At 32.6% G+C, this 20,269-nt stretch overlaps 2 protein-coding genes and 1 long non-coding RNA gene across 6 annotated transcripts; 2 read left to right on the forward strand and 1 right to left on the reverse strand.

Moving 5' to 3' along the window:
* LOC18601950 (uncharacterized) lies at positions 1-4,247 on the forward strand. Of its 4 annotated transcripts, none has more exons than XM_088805423.1 (9): positions 1-243; positions 1,068-1,116; positions 1,253-1,508; positions 2,334-2,405; positions 2,506-2,573; positions 2,667-2,817; positions 3,283-3,363; positions 3,445-3,534; positions 3,633-4,247. In XM_088805423.1, the coding sequence occupies exons 3-9, from the start codon at positions 1,254-1,256 to the stop codon at positions 3,720-3,722; spliced, it is 807 nt and encodes a 268-aa protein (XP_088661549.1). In that variant the 5' UTR covers positions 1-243; positions 1,068-1,116; position 1,253; the 3' UTR covers positions 3,723-4,247. The 4 variants fall into 4 exon arrangements, with proteins under 4 accessions (XP_088661549.1, XP_017975291.1, XP_017975294.1 ...); XM_018119802.2 differs by having other exon boundaries at positions 1,087-1,116; XM_018119805.2 differs by having other exon boundaries at positions 1,087-1,116; positions 2,688-2,817.
* Positions 4,248-4,476: 229 nt separating this feature from the next.
* LOC18601951 (eukaryotic translation initiation factor 5-like) lies at positions 4,477-7,440 on the reverse strand. Its single transcript, XM_007033058.3, has 2 exons — positions 7,311-7,440; positions 4,477-6,457 (listed from the first exon to the last, which is right to left on the reverse strand). The coding sequence occupies exon 2, from the start codon at positions 6,091-6,093 to the stop codon at positions 4,729-4,731; it is 1,365 nt and encodes a 454-aa protein (XP_007033120.2). The 5' UTR covers positions 6,094-6,457; positions 7,311-7,440; the 3' UTR covers positions 4,477-4,728.
* Positions 7,441-12,082: 4,642 nt separating this feature from the next.
* LOC148763240 (uncharacterized) lies at positions 12,083-12,353 on the forward strand. Its single transcript, XR_016026003.1, has 2 exons — positions 12,083-12,134; positions 12,241-12,353. It is a non-coding gene; the product is annotated as an uncharacterized LOC148763240 (long non-coding RNA).
* Positions 12,354-20,269: the final 7,916 nt, after the last annotated feature.

Here is a 20,269-nt window from a genome sequence, read left to right on the forward strand (position 1 = left end):
AACCTGTTTAGTAAGAGGAATCAAGGCAAGCAATCGTGTTGGCCTTTTTGCCGTTAGAATCTCATGTTTTGCTTTGTTTTTGGGTTGAAAATTGAAATGAAAATGGAGTTGTGGCGGTGGTGGTGGTGTTGATAACGACCACACTCAATCTCTTGCTTCATTTGAAGAAGCAACCACCCAGGAAGGAAAAAAAGAACAAGATCGTTGCTTTCTTGTTCAATAGAAAATCCCATTTCCTTACTTGTAAGCCTCTCTCTCTCTCTCTCCCCTTTCCTTTCCTTTCCATTGCATTAATACCTTTTTTCCATGTTAATCAACTATATTTGTTTCCACTTCAAAGGGGTCTTATTCATTTATCAAGTTGATGCCTTTTTTGAAACATGGGTCTCTCTCTCTCTCTCTCTCTCTTACTCTTTCCATATAGTCAAGTTCTTTTGCTTTTTGGTTTCCGGGTTTTTGTTCTTCTCTAATTTCCTTTCTGGATTTTCCATGTTCATCTCATTCCTTGTAGCTTTTCCTGTCCTGTTTTTATTCAATCTTATTTTTCCTTTGATTTTGCTTTATTGGGATATTTTCAGCTTTTATAGCATGTGTTTTATATCTTTCTGTTTCCAGTTAAAGGCTCCTTTTCCTTTAATTTTTTTTCCTTGTTTATTTTTTCATTGTTGTGCCTAATACATCTAAAAATCCTTATGTTTGATGCGGTTTAAAGATTATTCTTTTGACTGTTGGTTTGTAGCCAACTTTTATTTTGGCTTCGACCACTTTTATTTACTCTATTTGTTCCTAAGGAGTGCTGCATTTTCTTATTATACATTTTGTTCCCAAGAAAACCAAGGCAGATCTTTATACTTTATGTTGATTTGGGATTCCAGGTTATGAAAATTTTGTATCAAGTAAGCGAAAAATTATTTGATAAAAAGGTCTTGATTAACACATTGGTAGAAATTTTTATTAGTCATCTTTTAAACTGGAAGTTTTTTTCACTTTTCCATTTATATTTTTATCTGCATTTTTAGTCCTATAAGATTCCATTTATATGACTTTTCTGTTCATGAAATGAAAAGGGGTTTGTTTCCATTGCAGATTCAGCTTTTAATTTAAACTGTTCTAGAGGTACTTCCACCATGCCCATTCCTTTTTTTTTTTTTGGTAGTTGTATGGAATTCAATTATATTGCACGTGATTTAGTCTGCATTTTAACTTCTCCCAGTTTCTGCAAATTTTATCTTTTTTTTGGTATCGATTGAAGGATGGGAGATCATTTTGTGTTGCTTGTCGATCGGCTACTAACGGAATCCACTCTTGAAGCTGCTATTGAGAGTAAAAACCAATCACAGCAAGGCATGTCCTCAGCAAGCAAAGATGATATGATTGAGTTTTCATCTCATAGGATGGATGAGAATGTTGGTTCATCTCCAAGTAAATTGGTGGAATGTAGGATATGCCACGATGAGGATGAAGATTTGAACATGGAGATACCCTGTTCTTGCCGTGGCAGCTTGAAGGTCAGTTGCTGATCAAATGGTTCCTTTTCCTTAAAATTTTAATGTCAATACTCAAAATCTATGCGTAGATCAAATGCGCTTTTGTATCATTTTAATTTGCCAAAATGCTGCTAAATTAAGACCTGAATTATTCTAATGCAGTTAAGTTGGAAAAATGTTCGCATGTATTGCTAAATGCTAATGGGTTCTTAAGCATCAGTAGTTTCATAAAACTGTCGCCTGTGTTTTTAGCTTCTCTGAAAATGTTTATTACTTTTCTCAAAACCATTAATTATCATCTTAAAGTTTGTTCATTCGCCAGATCCACATTTTAGCGTCATCTGGTGTCATATGTTCGGCTTTGGAAGTTACTTTGGGAGACTGTAAGACCAACGTCTTATGTCTAGATCAATTAAATCATTAGCCTCTGTATTCCTAAAATCCAATGTCAACTTGCATGTAGGCTGGTATTTTCTCTTTTTTAGTGAAGATGATCAAATGCCTTGAAAACAATATGGGAGCCATTAAAGTAATGGAATTATAAAGTGTTCTTGAGAAGCTCTGTTACAATTTTAGAGGTTGCATGGTTTCCTTTTGGCATAAATATTGGAAATGTGCATCTCAAGAAAAAAGCTCAGGACAAGTTTACGATGCTTTACATGTATGATATATTCCTATATCAACTGGTTATAGTGTAGTAGCATGCAAAGCTCTTAAGCGCAGTCCCAGCATGCGCTGAGAGCATTCTCCTTCTTCCATTGGCTTTTCAAACTTTGCCACTTGTTTTGGGTAGTTGCAAGTGAGATAACTTGTTTTCCTGTGCTACTGTTTCCTTGATTGTTGCAGTATGCCCACCGCAAATGCGTTCAAAGGTGGTGCAATGAGAAGGGTGACACCATCTGTGAGATTTGCCACCAGGTCCAACCATTGTTTTATTTGTCAGTTCGTTAACTGCAAATCTTTTTCCATGAATAATTTGAAAGAAACTGATTGTTACGCTCTCTTTCGGAAAATGCAGCAATTTAGGCCTGGTTATACAGCACCCCCTCCTTTATTTCATTATGGAGGTGTTCCTATGAACTTCAGGTATATCTTGATCTCTCTGTCTAAAGTCTAGCCTGCTTTATATGATATGATTGCTTTCCTTCACTCATTAAAACATTATTATAATAATCTCAGAGGAAATTGGGAAATTTCCAGGAGAGACCTGCCAGCTCCTCGTTTTATAACAATGGTTACTACTGATCGTGATTTTCTGGAATCAGATTTTGATGATTATTCGGCTCCCAGTTCTCGAAGCCTGATTTGTTGCCGTGTCATTGCTATAATTGTACCTCTCTCTCTCTTGGGTGTAGTTTTAATTATAGTTCATCTCTTTTACCTATTCAGAAGGAGAGGGGGGGCTTGAAATTAATTTTAAGAAATATATAACTCATGTATATATGGTACACATTGAAAATTTCTTAAAAATAAGTTCCTCTCGAAACAAGGCGATTATGCAATTAATTAAAAAGAAAAAGAAACTTGCAGAAAAGATGCAGGAAAGATGGTTGATTACCAGATGGCTCGCCTGCTGCAGAGGAGGTAAGGTGGCTGGACGATGGGCCCTGTTGTGCCCTTGCTATGTAGCCAGTCCTTTCATATTGGTGGTGAAAATGTTTGGTTATGATGTCTGAGTTGTAACCATATAGTTTAGCTTTTACTTGACAGTTACACTGATTATTCTGTTGGTAGTAGAGAATTAGATTATCGAACTCTTGTCATGCAAGATTTGCTAATAAATGCTAATGTGCAGTTCATGGTTCTTCTGGTTTTGCGCCACACTCTTCCAATCATAATCAGTGGAGCTGGGGACTACTCTTTGACATTGTTCACTGTGAGGGCACATGAAACTAGTTATTTAGGCAGAGTGTTGCAGCAAATGAGTGTCTTTTTAACTTTCCGCTGTGTGTTGCAGTTACTAATGTTGAGAACTGTTGGGATTCTGTTGCCTATATATATCATGGTTAAGGCATTCACGGCTATCCAACGTCGTCGACACCATCAGGTTGGGAATACATTCACTGCTATCAGCTTCTGCTACTCAAGAATTGCTTGTTAGTTTGTCAGCAGCTAATTGCATATGATGATTTTACTATGTTGAAGGATCCTCGCTTTTCCCTAGCTGCGTCAGATGAAGAAAGTGAATTACCACAACTGCAGCAGCCACACTCACGTTTTATAGGTATGCATTAAACGCAATGCGGCAGCTTCCTCTCATTCTTTAGGAATCTACTGGTAGTGCTAGAGGGAGAAGAAAAAAAATGAAGGGGATATACACAGGTGATGTCATCTTTAACATAGCGGAGCACAAGCGCCAGGATCATAAGATGAAATCAGCAGAGGATTCATGTTTGGTCAGAATGAATGCATATTCTACTACTACTGTGAACAGTTACGAAAACATTCAAATGGGTATATATATAAATTTAGCGTACAAAGATTGCTAGGTTCAAAGACCATCTTCGTTACTTGTGAAGAAAATGAGAAAGTGTCTTGCAACCAACAGCAGATTGGCAACAAAATGCTCCTCATTCTCTCTCTCTCTCTCATTTCTACTAAAGGCTGCAGAAACCTTGTATATTACTCATATACTGTAAATTTATATAATCTCACACCCTAAGCCAGTAAATTGTACTCGCACAAAAGCATCCAAGAAAGAGCAACCTGAAGTAGTTTTTGTTTTCAATTCTACCAAAATGAAGATATATTTTCGACCAACTCATCCATTGCTAACCACAACGAGAGGCAACTTTGAATCAAGCATTGCACCACTGATAATGAAATAGATTTATGTAAAGCATAATATGTTTCCAAGGGGATTTCAGTTTAAGTAAAATTCAATAAATCCCAGGTAAGGGTCAGGTCATCAAAACCAGCACACCCCAAAAAGGTTATCTGTTTTGGTAAATCATAACCACCAGGAAATTGAACACAACAAACTGATATATGATTTGAAGGACGGATATTCACTTGAACAAATGAACTTTGGATAATGTCATTCAACTGTCCACACTCAGATCAACATTATGGCAGAAACCCAAATACTAGACACTGAAACACAATATGACACTCCATGAAACAACTAAAGCAAACTTCAAGGCAGACTTACTGGCAACTCCTCATTAGTAACACAAAACATCTTAAAAATTGCAAAAACACAACCATTGGTGGCAACCACCCGCAAGAAAGAGGTACCATCTCATTCCTCCTCAGATTCTGACTCCGCACTCTGGAGCCAATCAATAAAAGGCTTCGCATTCTTCCATATCTGAGAGTCTTTGTTCTCCCCCTTTAGACCTGCTTGATACCATTGTAGCATGCACTCCTCCTCCAACAGATCAGCATCATACAGTGCTTTCAAAACTAAAGCAACTTCCTTCAACGCACTTAAGCTGACCTTTCCACAAAAGAACTCTACCGCTTTAAGTAGAAGATGCTGTGATCCCTCATCTTGAGCAACAGCAGCAGCAAGGTAGTTTTTCCTCTTAACCACCTCCTTCGCCAAACCTTTCTCAATTCCATCAAAGAGTGCCTCCAACAAAGCATTAATCTTTTCCTGACCAGAACCAGAAAGAGATCCCAAAAGGGATTTCAATTGATTTGCTGAAACACCTTTCTTCAAACTTGCTTTCAACTCCTCAACAAGGGTCTCATGAAGGTTTGAGTTGCCTTTCTCAGCCTTGTGGTTGTCTTTCCGTGGTGAAGACATACCATTTAAATTGTTGCTTGCCTTAGTAGTCACCTTTGCCTTCTTCTCTGATTCATTTGTAGACAACATGACCATATCAGCCGTCACAGCACTCAGTTGCTCTTGGATACGCTGCCGAGCTGCCTCCAGTGATGTATCTGTTTGCCACTGGACATCATCAGCATCCTCCTCCTCATCAACCTCTTCCTTTTCATCCACTTGACTGTGAGATGGTGAAATGTGATCATCATCAGAGCCACCAGCTTTCTTCTTTGTAGAGACAGCTTTAGTGGTACCTTCCTTAGAAGAGGACCCTTTCTTCTTTCCCTCTTTCTTCAATTTTTTCTGCTCCTCATCTGCAGCCTCACCTTCCTTAAGTCGCTCCTTTTCAGCCCTCCTCAATGCCTTCTTGTCTTTTGATCCCTTCTTTTGTTCAGGTGGGTTTTTCAAGATGAAAGTTGTCAACTTATCTCTCATATCGACATCTGAAACAAAACCACATGCAGCACATTTCAATTGGATCATCTGATTCTTAGTTATCAATATCTCAGTCTCAGGGTTTCCACAGCCATAACACTGCACATATTTCTTGATGAAGTTCTCAAGAAGGCCAGCAAGCTTAGCAGTATCATGGGATCCATTAACAAGAGAAGTCCCAGTTTTTTCATCAAATTTAGACTGAGCACCAAGCTCACAACCAAAATACTTGGTTGTGTAAGAGGCCGGCCTTGCCAATGCCTTTGCAATGTCAACCATGTTGACTACATTTGTTTTGATGCCATTTCCTCGGCCCTCAATCTTGGTGATCATTTTGGGCATCTTATACCTGTAGAAGGCATCATCGCTATTTCCAGCACCTATGTTCTGCAAAGCCATCTTGAAAAGCAATTCAAAACAAAATATCTTAATGTCACAGGCAGCAAATGCTAGAACTCAAAGTGTTCGCAGCAGTAAAGTCTTCAAAAATTTTGCAAGGTATGAGAGCAGACTGATCTTCTGCAATCACGAAAGGTTGCAACCAGCTGCAACCATGAAAATCTGGGTGTTCTTGGAATGGTCCAAGATGCATACAGCCAAATTTGTCTGACAAAGGTCTGATCTTTTTTCTAACTGAAGGACAATACTCTCCAAGCAACCCAATTGATCCCAAATAGGGAATGGCCTGTATGGACATAAAAGAAACTTCGAACGTTGACACACTTCAACTTGAAACTCTGCTGACTGCAGCAGCACCTGGAAGCTTCCTCAACAAACAACATCAACATAAGTCCAGACAACATAGGTATAAGCATAATTCATAATAAAAATTCATGTTGAATTTGAAAAGGCATAAGGAAGCTGCTTAATGATATTAGAGACAGGAACATGCTCACTAAAAACTTAAAAATAATTATTATACAAAGAAAACATAATTCATTCCAACACTCAAATAAAAAATGCTAGTTATCAATTGGAACTTCCAAAATTAATGTGTTAACTAATAATATATTAATCATCTATAGAATAGAAGCATAATTTCATATCACTTACACTGCTAAATCTTAGTTACAATAATTTTTATAAGAAAAATTCAAAGTAAAAGTTTATAAAGATTTTACGTGCAATTGAATCATTGGCTAAAAATATGATTACATTTTATGACAAAAAAAAAGAATACTTTTGAATTTTTTTCTTTGAAAATTTTCATTACTGCTTACCAATATACGATGTCACTAAGTTGGTTTTACATCTAAATCAGTTTTTAAATTTTCAAATGAACTAGCTATTTATTCAATTTCAATTTCTTTTTCCGATTCCAACCTTTTTTACTGACTTTCCTTATAAAATTATTTAAACAATATAACCATCTCCGTTCTTTAATATTTAAGAACATGAGAAATAAATCAACCAAAAAAACAAATAGATCTCAAAGAAAAAGACGACAAAGATTCAACCAGAAGTCAGTTTTTATTGAACTCAATTCATCCATTCTTTCCTACAATAAATCCCGATTAAAAAGATCAAAGGTATCAAACCAATAAACAGATTAAAATATAGAGAAAAACAAACGAAAAAGATCGTCGAAAAAAATCAAAAGCTTTCAGATTCTTTACCTGAAATCGAAGGATAAATAAAAATAGAAATTTCTCTTTTCTTTTTCCCTTTAAAGTAAGAGAAATAAATAAGCGAGGGTAGGGTTTTGGGGGAACTTGGTTTTCCTTTGGATGCTTGGTTTTGAGCTTGAGGTTGTTTATATAGGGGTTGGAGATGAGGCCAGGAATTTTGCTTGCGTAAAGCAGGGACCACATTAGGTTCCATGCTTTTGCATAGTGTTTCGACGTGGATCTCCTTTTGATTTGTCGACTTTAAATTTAAAATCAAATAAAAGCAAAGAAAATCGCCAACGCTGAAAATGAAATAAATACCTTTATTTCCCAAAAAGCCCTTCCCATTTTCTTTTGTTTCTTTTACAGGGGATAATAATAAAATTAAATTACTAATATATGTGTAAACCAAATAAGCAAAAAATGAAGAATCACACGAAATTAAGGATATCCATTTTTTTTTTCTCAATTAGGTTCATGCTCTAAAAAAAAAGTTAATTAGGTTCATGACTCTATGCATTTTGGGGTTTAAATGCTAGTAGATGAGAGGTGATTGGATGTTTTAGTAACAATAATTAAAAATTGCAGAAACAAGTGCATTCACCCTTTTTAATTGATGGCATGCGGTTTTAATTAATTTTATAATATTTTATTTTCCATGCGTATATCAATGCAATGGGGATTCATAAATCTTATTTGTTTAAATTTTATAAATATTTTTTGATATAAAAAAATAAAACATTTAAACTTATCTTATTAAAAAGAAAATACATACACTATTATTAAAATCAAATATTGCACGTACCAAAATATTTTCTTTCTTTCTTTCTTTCTTTCTTTGTTACCCAAGAATTACTGATATAAGATCGAAGTTGTGATATCTTGACTTAGGATCTTGAATAAGGAGAGCAAGATGGGCGCCTATTCTATTAAAGTTCACCCCCCACCTACCCCAATTGAGGCAAAAGCCTGTTACGTTAGGTTGGGCTTCTTTTCTAAAGAGAAATTTGGGTTGGCCGTGGATATGTTTCGCTTCAATTTATTAACAAAAGTACAATTCATGTCCCACAAAATTAGTTTATTTTTTTTTATTTTTCTTCTAAAATCTATCCCTTTTTCAAAAATTAAAAATTCATTCAATCAAAAATAAATTAAGATTGGATACTGATTTGGTATTCATATATTCCTTTATTGCGTTCTTTTACTGTATTTTAATTTCTTTGCATTTCCATTTTCTATCAAAATATGTATGTATATAACTATGCGTTTTTTATTTTAAATACCGTATGACTATTAATTTATTGCTTCTTCAATGAATACAATCTCTGATATATGCATGTATACCTGTTTGTAATGTTAAATACCGTATGATTAATTCTTTTACATGAAACCAACTCTATTTTTTCCTTAATGTAATATTCCCTGCTCTTGCCTTGTAATTTTAAGTTAGTGCCTTTATAAAAATTAAGGCTTTGCCAATTTTTTACGTGGTTTTCAACTTTTCTTCGTTGGCGTAATTATGGACACTTCCAATTTCTTGTTTTCTTTCAACTTTCATGTTTTGTTAGCTAGCATAACTAGATGTCCACGTAGTGGATACTATTAACCTTTAATGATTTTTTACTTTAATAGAAAATTTGGATTAATTTATTTTTTAACATTTAAAATTTAATATTGATTGTTTAATCGAATTTTCAATTTTTTAAATCAATTTTCTTTAGTCGAAGAAAAAGAAGATCCGAATCAGATACCTTCAAGATCTCCTTCTTGTAGGGTCTTTCTTTATTTTCGTATGGGTCCAGGTTTATTTAAAAATAAATAATCCCTAGATATATTTCAATATCTATACTATATATACTAAGTTTGATTGAAATTTATATCAACAATCAATAGTGTTGGGAAATTGCGGAATTGTCTCTAAAGAATTGCTCAAGATCTAACTTAATCAATAGAAGAAAGAAAGAAAGAAAGAAATCAAGCACACCCACAAGAACACAAGAATTTACGTGGTTCGGTCTTTTGATGACCTATGTCCACGGGCACAGCAACAGAGAAAAATCCACTAAGAGAAAAATCAAGAGATTACAAGAACAGTCTCAAACTCATAACCCTTATCCCACGTACACCTAAATCACTCTCTCTAATTTTAGGTGATCATTATTCTTTAACCCATAGGGTCCTTTTATAGTGCCAAATACAATAACCTTATCCTAATATAATTAGGAATCTTATCCTAATAGAATTAGGAATTGTTATTCTAGTCTAACTAGATTTAAAGACTATTTTATAAGGTATACTAATTTAATTAGAATTAAACAATCCTAATTAAATCACAATTCAAGACTATCCTAACAAATCTCCACCTTACGCTTGAATTCACCAAGCTCCACCTTACGAGCCAATCTCTGTCGACACCGCCAATGCCCCAAAGGGCCTCAAGCACTATGAACACCGATCAAGTCCAAACAATGCTTGAACTTTATCCCAGAAACTGACTTAATTAGCATATCTGCCGGATTTTCATCTGTAGCTATTTTCTTTACTACAATGTCACCTTTAGAAATAATCTCTCGAATGAAGTTACACTTGACTTGGATGTGTTTGGTTCTCTCATGAAACATCTGATTTTTAGTCAAATGTATAGCACTTTGACTATCACAAAACATAAATGTTTGTGCTTGTTCAAAACCAAGATCACTAACCAAGCCTTTAAGCCACAAAGCCTCCTTCACTGCCTCGGTCACAGCCATATATTCAGCTTCAATTGTAGACAAAGCAACGGTTGATTGAAGAACTGCTTTCCAACTGATTGCAGATCCTGAGAGAATGAACACATACCCCGTTTGAGATCTTCTACTATCTAGATCACTAGCAAAATCTGAATCGGAGAAGCCAATCACATTACAACTAGTGTTTGCACCTCCTTCATATACTAAGCCAATATCTATAGTGCCTTTTAAATATCGAAAAATCCACTTCACAGCTTGCCAATGTCCTTTTCCTAGTTTATCCATGAATCTACTAACCATACCAACAGCATGTGAAATATCAGGCCTAGTACATACCATAACATACATAATGCTACCCACTACATTAGCATAAGGAACACAAGTCATGTACTCCTTCTCATCCTCCGTTTGTGGTGATAAACCAGTTGAAAGTTTTAGGTGTAGTCCCAATGGAGTAGTCACAGACTTAGCATCTTGCATTCCAAAACGTTCTAGTACCTTTTGAATGTATTTTTTTTGTGACAAACATAATCTCGACGCTCGTCTATCTCTGACAATTTCCATACCCAATATTTTCTTTGCATCACCTAAGTCTTTCATCTCAAACTCACCACTAAGCTGCTCATTTAAAACATCAATGTCTGACATACTTTTGGCGGTAATAAGCATGTCATCCACATACAACAACAAATAGATAAATGAATCATCTGGAAGCCTTTTATAGTAGACACAACCATCATGTACACTTCTAGTGTACCCATGTGCCTCCATGAACATATCAAACCTTTTATACCATTGGCTAGGAGATTGTTTTAAGCCATATAATGACTTTTTAATTAAACATACACAATCTTCCATACCTGGAACAACGAATCCCTTAAGTTGTTGCATGTAGATCCGCTCTTCAAGCTCACCATGTAAAAACGCTGTTTTGACATCAAGTTGCTCCAACTCAAAGTTAAAATATGCCACTATAGTAAGCAACACACGAATTGAACTATGCCTCACGACAAGAGAGAATACTTCATTATAGTCAATTCCCTCTCTTTGTGCATACCCTTTTGCCACAAGTCGTGCTTTAAATCTAGCATTTTCAACCCTTAGGATCCCTTCCTTTTTCTTGAAGACCCATTTGCATCCCACAACTTTTTGGCCTTTAGGTGGTTTCACAAGCTCCCATGTTTGATTTCGGTGTAAAGACTCAATCTCCTCATTCATAGCAGTTAGCCATTGAGAAGACTCGATACAAGTAATTACCTCACGATAAGACTAAGGCTCATTAGTCTCTACTTCTTCCGCTACAGATAAAACATAAGAATCAAAATCACGCTCCACACAAGTAACAAAATCATCAAACTTCTGAGGAGCTTTTGAAATCCTTCTAGATCTGTCTGTAGTAATGCTTCGTTGTTGTATATGAGATACTGATTCTTGTTCCTCTTGTGATTCATTTTGGATTTCACTATCATCTTGCACTGTCCTAGGAGCATTGATTTCAAGCTCCACATGCTTGTCCACTTCTTGGTCTGATGAGATTGCAATTCTAGACTTTATCCCATGAAGTAATGCAGACTCGTCAAAGGTAACATCCCGACTTAACATAAACTTGGGGGATTTCGGATTAGTACACCACAGTCGATAACCTTTTACCCTAGATGCATAGGCTAGGAATATGCACTTCTTTGCGCTCGGCTCAAGCTTACCATCATTTACATGAGCATAAGCAGGACAACCAAATACTCTCAATATAGAGTAATCAGCGGGTTTACCTGACCAAACTTCCTCGGGAGTCTTTAATTCAATTGCAGTTGATGGAGACCGATTTACCAAGTAGCAAGCCATGTTGATAGCTTTTGTCTAGAATACTTTAGATAAACCAGCATTAGAAAGCATGCATCTTGCTCTTTCAATAAGTGTTCTATTCATCCGTTCTGCAATACCGTTTTGTTGTGGTATTTTGATGACAGTGCGATGTCTAATGATTCCCCCATTCTTGCAGAATAGATCAAACTCACCTTTGCAAAATTCCAAACCGTTATCTGTTTGAAAGCACTTGATCCTTTTCCCTGTCTGCTTCTCGATCAATGCCTTCCATTGCAAAAAGGTGGTAAACACTTCACTTTTAGCCTTCAGAAAATACGTCCATACTTTTCTTGAAAAATCATCAATAAATGTTAACATGTATAATGATCCACCTTTTGATGCCACAGGAGAAGGACCCCATAAATCTGAGTGGATGTAGTCTACTGTACTCTTGGTTCGATGTGTAGCAATGCTAAATTTCACTCGGTGTTGTTTGCCATAGATGCAATGTTCACAGAAATCTATCTTCCCAGTCTTTTGACCACATAGTAAACCACGCTTACTCAATTCTGTCATTCCTTTCTCACTCATATGACCTAATCTCATATGCCATAAACGTGTAACATCATCATCAGAATCATGGGATGAGACTACAGAAGCAGTTCCAATAATCGTACTTCCCACTAGACGATAAAGGCCACCGGATAACTTACCTTTCATGATAGTTAAAGCTCCTTTAGATACCTTCAAGACACCATCTTGGCCACTATATTTGCAACCCTTCTTATCTAACAAACTCAAGGATATCAAATTCTTTTTCATTTTAGGTACATGTTTCACCTCAAGTGCCCTTACTATACCATTAAACATCTTGATTCGAATTGTGTCAATCCCAACAACTGAAAGAGAGAAATCATCTCCTAATTATACAGTGCCCATATCAACAGATTGATAAGTTATAAACCAATCACGCCTAGGACATATGTGGAAGCAACAGGCCGAATTTAAGATCCATGTGTCCTTGAGGTTACCATTAGTAACTGCAAGAACACTATCAGCTTCCTTAAAAGTATCAAAATCATCTTCAACTACGTTTGCAGTATTTTCAGACTTATTGATCTTTTCATCACCCTTGAATTTAGTACAGTCTTGACGAAAGTGACCTTTTTTACCATAGTTCCAACAAGTCTTTCCTCTTGATCTAGATTTGGATCTAGATTTACCTTTTCTGTCTAAGCCTTTCTCTTTACCTCTACCTCTATTTACAACCAAACCTTCTGCTTGATTTTCATTCCGAATACCACCAACTTTCTTATTTAATTTCTTGGAATTTAAAGATGCCCTTACATCCTCGAAAGTGAGAGTGTCTCGGCCGTATAGTATAATATCCACGAAGTTTTCATACGATGGAGGCAAAGAACATAAAAGAATTAGGGCTAAGTCTTTATCCTCAATTTTAACATCGATATTCTTTAAATCAAGAATAACTCTATTAAATTCATCCATGTGGGTATTAACGGACGTACCTTCACTCATCTTGAGAGTATACAATCGTTGCTTCATATAAAGCCGATTCATCAAGGACTTGGTCATATAAATACTTTCGAGTTTAAACCACACAACAGCAGCAGATTCTTCATCCGTGACTTCTCTTAGCACCTCATCAAACAAAGCAAGAAGAATAGCACTATGTACTTTTTCCATAAGGTCATCTTTATCACCATCAGATAAATTCGAGGGAAGATGCTCTTTTCCCCTTTAGTGCCTTCAACAGTCCTTGTTGCACTAGCAATGCACGCATCTTAACACGCCACAGGTTGAAATCGTTTCTTCCATTAAACTTTTCAATCTCATACTTGGTAGACGAAGTTGCCATACCGAGATTCAGATTGACTCAAGACCTTGAAGCTCTGATACCAGTTTGTTGGGAAATTGCGGAATTATCTCTAAAGAATTGCCCAAGATCTAACCCAATCAATAGAATAAAGAAAGAAAGAAATCAAGCACACCCACAAGAACACAAGAATTTACGTGGTTCGGTCTTTTGATGACCTACGTCCACGAGCACAGCAACAGAGAAAAATCCACTAAGAGAAAAATCAAGAGATTACAAGAACAGTCTCAAACTCATAACCCTTATCCCACGTACACCTAAATCACTCTCTCTAAATTTAGGTGATCATTATTCTTTAACCCATAGGGTCCTTTTATAGTGTCAAATACAATAACCTTATCCTAATATAATTAGGAATCTTATCCTAATATAATTAGGAATTGTTATTCTAGTCTAACTAGATTTAAAGACTATTTTATAAGGTATACTAATTTAATTAGAATTAAACAATCCTAATTAAATCACAATTCAACACTATCCTAACAAATAGAGGTAGTGGCTTTCAACTTTTGTCGACGTTTCATTTTATTCGGGATATTTTGTTAAAAAATATTTAAAAAAATGGTACTTTTGGAATATGGTCGGAAGGAAGAGACTAAAAAAAGGAGGTAGAGAGAAAAAGAGGGATAAAAAAATTAGAGATGTCAATGGATACCTTATTAGGGTACCCGTTGGTATCCGACTTGGTTATACTGATTTAGGATACCCAATAAACGGATTGGAAACGGGTTCGGGTAGTGATTTTACTACCCGAATCGAATTCAGATTGAGTTCGAGTATCGCACTTTGGATACCCGTTTATAATAGTTGAATAAAATTGCTGCATCATAACTCTAACCCAATCCATGCAAGAAAGCACTCACTGTCTCCACTATCTGGACAAGCAATTTCCTTTGTTGTATATTGACAAAATAATATATTTAAAATATAGTTAGTTAAATAACTAATGTAATTATATGAATAAATATAAATAAAAAATTATTAGATTACTAACTATGTTTAAATAATATGAATATCATATCATATTATAAAAGAATATAATTATATTTTTATTTTTATTAATTTAATTAGTAGTTAATTTTATGAAATACGTAAAGAAATATTATTATATATGTATACGAGTTCGAGTAATTGGATACCCATAACAAAAATTTAATAATTTTTTAATCTAATCTGGTTTTTAAACGAGTTAGGGTAATTACAAGATAGTGAAAATGTAATAGGGTTAGGGTTAGGGTAATAACTTTTAAAATTATTCGGATAATTAATAGGGTTAGGGTAGTTGATTTTTTATAGGGTTAGGGTTCGGTATCTCAAAATTATAAGGTACCCGACCCATTGACATCCTTACAAAAAATGAGAAGAAGTTGCTTTTATTGTTTAGTTTTTATTACGTATTTAATTCAGAATATAATAGAATAATTATTTGATGAAAAAAAAAATAAAGCAGGAATGGTTGGTTTATGGAATGAAACAAGGTGATAATTGCTATTATGTAGATCTAGCAATTCGTGCTTTCGTGTCATAAATGTGTCAAACATGATTAGACACGAAACACGTTAAGGTTAAATACAAACACGACACGAATATTATTTGTCTTAAATCTGAAACATGTACACATACACGTATAAGTTTAATAACCGTGTAATACAACTCTACACGTTTAACACGTTTGTTAAACGCGTCAAAATATGACACAATATGATTAATAATACGATTAACACGTTTAACATGATTAAATAAAAATATTTACAATTAAATATAATTTTATTATTTAAATTTAAAATCAATAATTATAAAAACAATTATAGCAAAACAAAATAATACATCAAATATAACAAAACAAATTTAAAATTAGGATTTGGGTATGACATAATTACATTATTATCTTTATAAAATTTAAAAATCTTATTAACATAATTATTTAAAATTATTTAAATAAGGTTAAAACAGTTTTTGATTATTAATTTTTAAAAAGTTGATAAATGTGTCATGTATCTACATTTAAACATAATAACACGATTAAACATGTTTATACGTTTAAACACGATTAACACAATTAATTAAACGTATTTAAAAGTATTTAAACGTGTTACTTGTATATGACACATTAAGATACAAAAATTTTCATATCTTAAACGTATCAAACATGATTATATACGAAATACGTTAAGGTTAAAATCCAAACCTGCTTAACCTCGTATCTTCCCATGTCGTGTTAACATGTTGTGATTAAAATAGCCAGGTCTACTATTAGGACTCATTTTATTACTTGGTTGGTAAGAATAGGTTTGGAAAAATCAATGAATAAATAATAAATTATAACATTTTTTTCATTTAAAATATATTTTTTATAATTTATAAAAATATTAACAAAATTTTAATATGATTATTTATCTTAAATTTTTATTTTTAAAAAATTATTATGTATAATTTATTTAAATATTAATATGATTATTTTATTTTATTTTTAGATGTTAATATTTTATTTGTAATTTAAACATTATTATGATAAATTTATCATTTAAATATTAATATTTTAAAATATTATATTTTTATTTATAATTTAAACATTATTATAATTAAAATATTAAAATTGTATAATAAAACTAGATAGAGTTTAGAGAAAATAAAAATGTGGAACTTAGAGAGAGAAGGAAAGAGGCAAGAATGGAAAGAGAGAGAAAGAAAAGGGGAAATATGAGAAGAAAAGAAAAGATTTAAAAGTCTAATTTTGTAATTTTCAAAAGATAGGTAGGGGCATTTTAGTTTTATAAATTTTAAAGGCTATTCCCTCATGGAATAGCCAATATCACGAGAGAGTTGGATTTGGTTAAACCAAGATTTTTTCAAACCAAAGAATAAAAAAGTGGAAGGAGAATAAGGGGGGAATAGCTACCAAACATGCTTGGGGTGAAGGTCTGAAGGAGTTTGGGGTGAGGGAGAAACAATGTGACAAAAGAAGGGAACGGTCCAAACCAAGCCCAACAGATTTGGGTCCCATTTGATTTGGGTTTAAACCCATCTGAGTATGCCTTTGACCCATTTTTTTGGGTTATTTAATTTGATTTTTTTAATATTTTTTCTTTGTTTCTATTTCCATTTATAATTATTTTATTTATTTATTTATTTTCTTTCTTTTGTGCACATATCTAAACTTAAAAAGATTATGCAAAAAGCTATGAATAACAAAAATATATAAAAATAAATTTTTAATCATTTCTTCATTTCTTTCTTTATTTTTTATGTGGCTATTTAAACCCATGGAATTATTTCAAAAAATGTAAATTAGGAAATGAAAGATAAAAAAATTTAGTTAAATAAAAAATTATAATTATTTAGAATAAAAGTTTTAAAAAATAGAATTTTAAGGATAGTGGTAAATTTCTTAAATTTTTCAAAATGACAATAATTATGAAAACTTGCCAAAAGTGTTGGAGGTTAGCTCAAAAAAGTATTTTTATTAGAAGTCTCATTTTTAAATAATTATTAAAATATAAAAATAATAAATTATTAAATATATTAGCTCAATAATAATGCGAAAATATTTAAGAGAGGGATTGCATTGAAGTTCTAAAAATTCTTTTTAACAAAATCAAATTTTCAATGAAAGTAAACTTGAGGACAAATTTCTCAAATTTGTTTTTACTTTAAAACATGCCAAAAGTAACTTCATAAAGAAATCAGTGAAAAAGCAAATTAAAAACAAGATTTCCTAACTCTAAAAAGTAAAATGTACGAGTGCAAATAGTGAAGAGTAAAAAGAAAAATTGCACAAACGATTTATTATAAAGGTTAAGCCCTCTCTTTAGGTGCTTACATTCTCTCCCTTAACTAGTTAAAGTGTTTAAATCCATTATTGAATAAATCAACATAATGCTTTTGAAAGGTTCAAGTACAACCTTGCCTTTTTAAGGACATGACATAATCTCCCTAACTTTTTAAAGCTAAATTAGAACTTCTATGTTATTCAACATCAAGCACAACCTTGCCTTTACAAGGATATTTGGCACAACTTTACATACTGCCTTTTAAAGGTTAAGTTTAGAACTTTTTTCCCCTCTTTTTTACAAGAAAAAGCAAAGATACCTCTAAACGGTGAGTTTTACTAAGTAAGTAAAATGTTGGAAAAGTATGATTGGTACAAAGATGTATATAAAGAATAAGAATGAAAGCACAAGAATTTGAAGCTCAAAAATAACTTAAAAACTAAGTGAAAGAATGTAATTTGCTTACGCTAACTTGGTTTCTCTTTCTATTTCTTTTTTTCTTCTTCTTTGGTTTTTTTTTAAGATTTGATTCTTGATGATTTGATGTTTTTTTCTTCTTCTTTGGTTTTTTTTTAAGATTTGATTCTTGATGATTTGATGTTTTTTTCTTCTATTATAAAGTATTTGCATTTTTTTAAAAAATAATATAAAATAATAAAAAAATAAAGAAAGAAAAATAAAAAATAAAAAAATAGAAATAAACAAAAATCCCTGATGATGGAATTTTAAGAAAAGTTGTAAGTGATAATTTCCTAGAAATTCCTAAGTAAGAGATTTTTTTTTTGAATTCTATCAAAAGTGTTGGAATATTCAAAACAAGAAAAGAAAATTTCAATGTAAAAGGATTTTATATAATAATAATAATAATTCTTAGTTTTCTCCAAAGTGGTGGGAACACTCAAGAAAAGTTTCCAAAAAAATAACAATAAAAAAATTTTAATTTTCGCCAAATTGGTGGAAAAACTCAAGAGAAGTTTCTAATAAATAATAAAAACTCTTGGTTATCACCAAAGTGGTGGAAAAACCTAAGAAAAGTTTTTTTAAAAAATAACAACAACAACAACAATGGAATTTCTTAATTTTCATCAAAGTATTGGAAAAACTCAAAACAAGTTTCCAACAAAAAAATTAATAATTAAAATTCTTAGTTTTCGCTTGAGTGGTAAAAAAATTTAAGAAAAGTTTTTAATATAAAAATAATAATAAAACAAAAATAAAAAATAATTGAGTAACATAAAATTAAACATCAAATGAAAGCTTATTTATCAAGATTAAAGTTAAGAGAATACATGATTAGTTGGTACCATTTTTTGAATGGAAGTTATGAGGTGCTAATACCTTCCTCACACATATTCATATTTCCAAACCTAAATTTGTTTTATAGATCGAAATCCTATCCTTTTTAATGAACTTAAATCAAGAATAAGATCTCATTAAAGATTGATTCAATTAGACGACCAATCACCCCTAAACAATGCGACTCTTCATGTCAAATAGTTGGGTTTTCAAGCTCAAAAGTTATGGCCGCTTTTATACCATGAAAATTAGGAATAAGGAGATTGCTTATCACATATGGAGTGTCTACATGTGTACACATGTGAAGTACATTGGGTCAGCTCCTAAATCAAAATTTTAATATATATATATATGCTAATACTTTCCTCACACATAATCATATTAATCATATATTCAAATCTAAATCTGTTTTATAGATCAGAATCTATCTTTTTTAATATACCTAAATTAAGTATAGGATCTCATTAGAAAAGATAAATTTAATTAGACTATTAATCACATCTAAATAAAAAAAATTAATGACAACTTCTCTAATCAAATGATTGAGTTTTCAACTAAAAAAAATTAATGACAACTTCTCTAATCAAATGATTGAGTTTTCAACTGTTCGGATGCCATAAAAATTAAGAATATAAAGATTACCTATCACATATGGAATGTGTACATGTGTACACATATAAAGTACATTTGGTCAATTCTTTAATTAAAATTTTACTCGTATATATATATTAGATTATATAATATGAAAATATAATTTTTATTAACTATTTAGTTGTGCATAATTTGAAGTCAAGCTGGGCTCTACGTTACTTCTAAGTTCCATCTTCTTCGAGCTTGACTGAATTTGGATAAAAAAACATCGTTAATGCTGTATTAATTCTCACTTGGGCAATGCAAATGTCATTAAAGCTTAGTACTATATTTTTTTTTTAATTTGAGAAGAAATGCATTTGAGAGAGAAAATTTAAATTCAATTTGGGTTTTTTTCAAAAGTTGTTTAAAATAAAATTTTTATTAATAGATACATAAATATATATAATTATCATATATATTATAAATATTTACTTATTTATTGTAATTGAATGGATGCTTGACAGTTAAATTAAACTTCTTGTGGAGTTCTTGAATTCCAATGCCGTATACAGACTATCAGTTAGGAAAAAACATGCATTCAGAATTCAAATTACAATGAAGCTATGGATACCCATCAATATTACAATAGAGTTTATAAATACTACGTTTAAAACCCAAATTCCTCTATAATTTCATATACGTTTTAATATTGCTTCAAAATCTAGTGGCTAAATTCCCCTGTTGTTTTCCAAATACTAAATCCACCCCTGGCTAGCGGCAGCTGTTCAGCTTTATCAATGAATCCAAGGAAGTAGCTCCAAATTTTACCATGGAGCCATTTGTTATTACTTAATTATGGCAGATTTGCCCAACTGATTTGTATATAATATAGTAAGAAATATT

The sequence above is a fragment of the Theobroma cacao genome, chromosome 4 (assembly GCF_053813885.1).
Source record: "Theobroma cacao isolate CCN51 chromosome 4, ASM5381388v1, whole genome shotgun sequence".
Taxonomy (NCBI): domain Eukaryota; kingdom Viridiplantae; phylum Streptophyta; class Magnoliopsida; order Malvales; family Malvaceae; genus Theobroma; species Theobroma cacao.